General features: G+C 50.0%; 1 protein-coding gene across 1 annotated transcript; it reads right to left on the bottom strand.

Annotated features, from left to right (window-relative positions):
* Window positions 1–486: 486 nt before the first annotated feature.
* LOC145796775 (uncharacterized) lies at window positions 487–2,194 on the bottom strand. Its single transcript, XM_082881922.1, has 4 exons — window positions 2,082–2,194; window positions 1,395–1,988; window positions 1,214–1,312; window positions 487–1,006 (listed from the first exon to the last, which is right to left on the bottom strand). Exons 2-4 carry the CDS (start codon window positions 1,797–1,799, stop codon window positions 620–622), a joined length of 891 nt encoding a protein of 296 aa, XP_082738048.1. The 5' UTR covers window positions 1,800–1,988; window positions 2,082–2,194; the 3' UTR covers window positions 487–619.
* Window positions 2,195–3,540: the final 1,346 nt, after the last annotated feature.

The raw sequence follows: 3,540 nt of genomic DNA, 5'->3' as shown, positions 1-3,540 counted from the left end.
CCAAGGATGGCTGGCAATGCTGCAGTGTATCTCCTTGACCCTGTTTTACCTTTCGAGGGAGAATTCCAAGCATTTCCAGGCAACGGGAGAATCAAAGGCCTTCATCTCCCTCCGTTTCGGATGCGTTCCGATGCCCAGATCATCAGGAGTACACATTTGTTGTTGTTAAGTTTTGTTTATCGAGTTGTCCTTTTGCTTATCGAGTTGTTTGTCGAGCGGACGTGTTTTGTGTTTTTGAGTCATTGCTCTCTGTTTAAGCAATTTTTGTTAAAGTCTTGTTTATTTACGTTATTGCATTTTGCTTATCGAGTTGTAAACTTGCTAAAGATTCTGTTATATCTTAAGTAAGTTGAGTTGCTTAGTTTGTTGCGTCGGTTCACTACCTGACTTGGTGATTACACATTGCGCATTACCATTCAATCTCATTTTTGTGCAAAATAAGTTGGTGCGATACGATGCTAAAAGTTTAAAGTACAAACACCTTCTCAAAAGCTATTTCATTTCATCATGCTTTACAACAAACAAAGGTACAAGTTTTACAAAAATAAAACTGCCTAACAATGTGCAAAGTGCTACAAACTACTAGCAAAAAAGAAAAATAAAGCAGGAAATAACAACATCAAAGTCCTCGGGAGCGGGAACGAGAAGCACGCCTCGTCCTCTTTTGCGGGACAATCTCCGCACCATCATCTGAGTCGGAGCCGTCATCCTCAGGATCCCCCTCAGCCTCGCCTCTGTTCCCCGAGCCAAAACCGGAGCCTCCCTCCTCAACAGATGTCTCGAACTGACGGTCGGTAGCCTCCTCCTCCTCCTCATCAGGCTCCACCTCCACAACATGAGCCCTGCGTCTGCGGACAGGCCCTCCTCGAGCTCCTCGATAAGGCCTAGATGGCCCGGCTCCTCGGGAAGGCCGAGACGACCCCGCCCCCTGAAAAGGCCCAGATGGCCCAGCTCCCCAATGAGGCCCGGATGGCCTGGTCTGCGGCTGACCGGACCAGGAAGGCATCTGAAAACAAAGAATTCAATTCAAATACATCAGTCCAAATATATACATCAGATGCAGATACAAGCAGAGGCTACATGAAGTGAGTGCATGTAAGTACAGTGTATAAGTGGGGTGTGTGTCAGATGTGCTCTACACAAAAGGTCTATCGATGCAGTAGAAATCAGCATGTCATCAGAAGTATGATAAATGCCAGAAAACTGAAGGTACCTGGATGCCCGCGACAGACAACTGTGCCTCCCTACGCAGGACCATGCCTTCGAGTGTGGCCACCAGCCCAACCACCTCCTCCATGTATCCTCGCGATGGCTGCAAAAACGAGTTCATAATCATCAGTGAACAGAAGAGTGTCTAAACATCTGAATGATGAATGAAAAGAAGTGGAGCATACCGGCGGTGAGTCCGGATCAATGGCGTATCGATCACTGGGCATCGGAGGCTCTAGTGGAATCAGAGTCGGAGAGCTAGCCCCGTACTGCCACGCCATCAACTCAGTAGGCATATCTGGCCATCCGACATGAGGATGAATCGACGGAGTCGGAGGAAACGGTCTACTCCCACCTCTAGATGCGCCAGCCCTGCTAGAAGAAGGGATGTCTGTAGCTCGAGCCTGAGCCTGACCCGAGGATGACATACCGGCAGGCCTCATCATCGGGATACGAGCTTCCGTCAATGGGGGCATCAAATATATGTGACGGTAGGTGGCGTAGTCCCCCTCCTCAGTATATAGTAAGGCTTCAGTACCCAGCATGGCGCCGACTACCTCTGAGTAAGAGAGTCTGTCAGCGGTCCGCATACTAGCTGGGGGTGCTGCGGGAATATCCTGAGAAAGATACCCCCATACCTGGCGCAGAAAGCGCTCCCCCAGGAACCATGCCCTGCCAACCGGCCCTTCAAGCAGGACCCTATACTGGGAGATGCCTGATGCTCCGGTATACTGAAGTCGGAGATCATCACCCAGGGGCGCCCAAGGCTGCCATGTAATCTGCGGATGACAAATGCATAAACCGATCAGAAATCAAGAATATACAATGCAAATCAAAGATGAAAATGAAAAGAGCTGAAAGTTCTGGAGTACCTCTGAGTGTCGCACAGTGTCGAAGTACTGTCGCAGGCGAACGAGGGTCTCTCGAGGCCTCGGCCGGTGCGGGCCCTCGAATATCAATGAATATGGAGTCACGGGAATCCCTACCACCTCCAGCTCTGGGGCTAATGATGGGAAGTATACATAAACCCATAGCTGAGAAAAGCAGCGCAGAATGTAAGTACGAAATGCTGAGAGCAAAATACAGACTGTAAAAGTGCGCTGTGGGTGCAATGTACAAGTAATGAGAAGCAGAAATGTAAATCAAGGGGACAGAAAGTACCTCCCAGGCTCTCCAGTAGCCGCCAAGTAAATCGCCCCGCCCGCGGGAGGTCGCGCTCATATAAAAGTAAAGGGTAGCCAGGCCGGCGCCACCCCAGTCATAACGATGGACCTGTGATAGGTCAACCAGAGCGCTCAGTAGGTATAGCCCAATGGTGTTCCCTCTGTCGGCGAACAGGGTAGTCCTGAAGAGGAACATCAGAAAACCACGGGCATACTGCTCTGTCTCCTCGGGAGTCTCGGGCACCATCTCCGCCCGCCGGAAATGGGAAGAGAACCAGGTGTATCGGACTCTCCCAGAGACCCTGTCAACAGGTGGGTGAGCCCCCAACAGATACATCCAGGTGGCCTCCCACTCGCCCATATCCTCATCGTAGGGGATGGACCAACCTCCGACGTCTAAACCGGTCAATACAGCGAAGTCAAAAGGGGTCATGGTCATATCCCCGGTAGCAGAGAAATGAAAGGAATTGGTGGTGTCCCACCATCTCTCTACCAAAGCTGCCATCAATGTCCTCCTGGCAGGACAACGTGACAACCCGACGCAGAAGGGCCCGAACCCTGCCAAGTCGACTAAGTCTCGAACACCCTCCGGGAGCTCGGCATACCAATCCCGCGCACTGGTGGAACCATATCCCCGCACACTGCGGGAGCAAACCTGCATTCAGAATGAACACATGTGTCAATAATGAGATGAAAGGGCTGTGTGCCAATGAGATGAAATGGGTTGTGTGCCAATGAGATGAAATGGGCTGTATGCCAATGAGATGAAATGGGCTGTGTGCCAATGAGATGAAATGGGCTGTATGCCGATAAAGTGAAATAAACTACATGCAAATCTACCTGGGCTACGTGTTCAGAAAATTTGAAATTTGGGCTGCGTGTTCAACTTTCAGTAAAATTGTGGGCTGCGTGTTCACTATCTATCTGGGCTGCGTGTTCAGAAAATTTGAAATTTGGGCTGCGTGTTCAACTTTCAGTTAATTTGTGGGCTGCGTGTTCACTATCTACCTGGGCTGCGTGTTCAGAAAATTTGAAATTTGGGCTGCGTGTTCAACTTTCAGTTAAAATTGTGGGCTGCGTGTTCACTATCTACCTGGGCTGCGTGTTCAACTTTCAGTTAAAATTGTGGGCTGCGTGTTCACTATCTACCTGGGCTGCGTGTTCAGAA

Source organism: Camellia sinensis, chromosome 8 (assembly GCF_055761805.1).
Source record: "Camellia sinensis isolate YWXY chromosome 8, ASM5576180v1, whole genome shotgun sequence".
Classification (NCBI taxonomy): domain Eukaryota; kingdom Viridiplantae; phylum Streptophyta; class Magnoliopsida; order Ericales; family Theaceae; genus Camellia; species Camellia sinensis.
Note: the sequence above shows the minus strand (reverse complement) of the source record. Positions and strands in the feature narration are given on the sequence as shown.

What these genes read in the sequence shown, in the direction of transcription:
- LOC145796775 (XM_082881922.1), bottom strand. Translation starts at nt 1,799, where the DNA reads ATGCGGACCGCTGACAGACTCTCTTACTCAGAGGTAGTCGGCGCCATG. An exon ending in TTGATCCGGACTCACCGCCG is followed by an intron (nt 1,313 to 1,394) that starts GTATGCTCCACT and finishes TCGTTTTTGCAG; the next exon opens with CCATCGCGAGGATACATGGA. An exon ending in TGTCTGTCGCGGGCATCCAG is followed by an intron (nt 1,007 to 1,213) that starts GTACCTTCAGTT and finishes CTTTGTTTTCAG; the next exon opens with ATGCCTTCCTGGTCCGGTCA.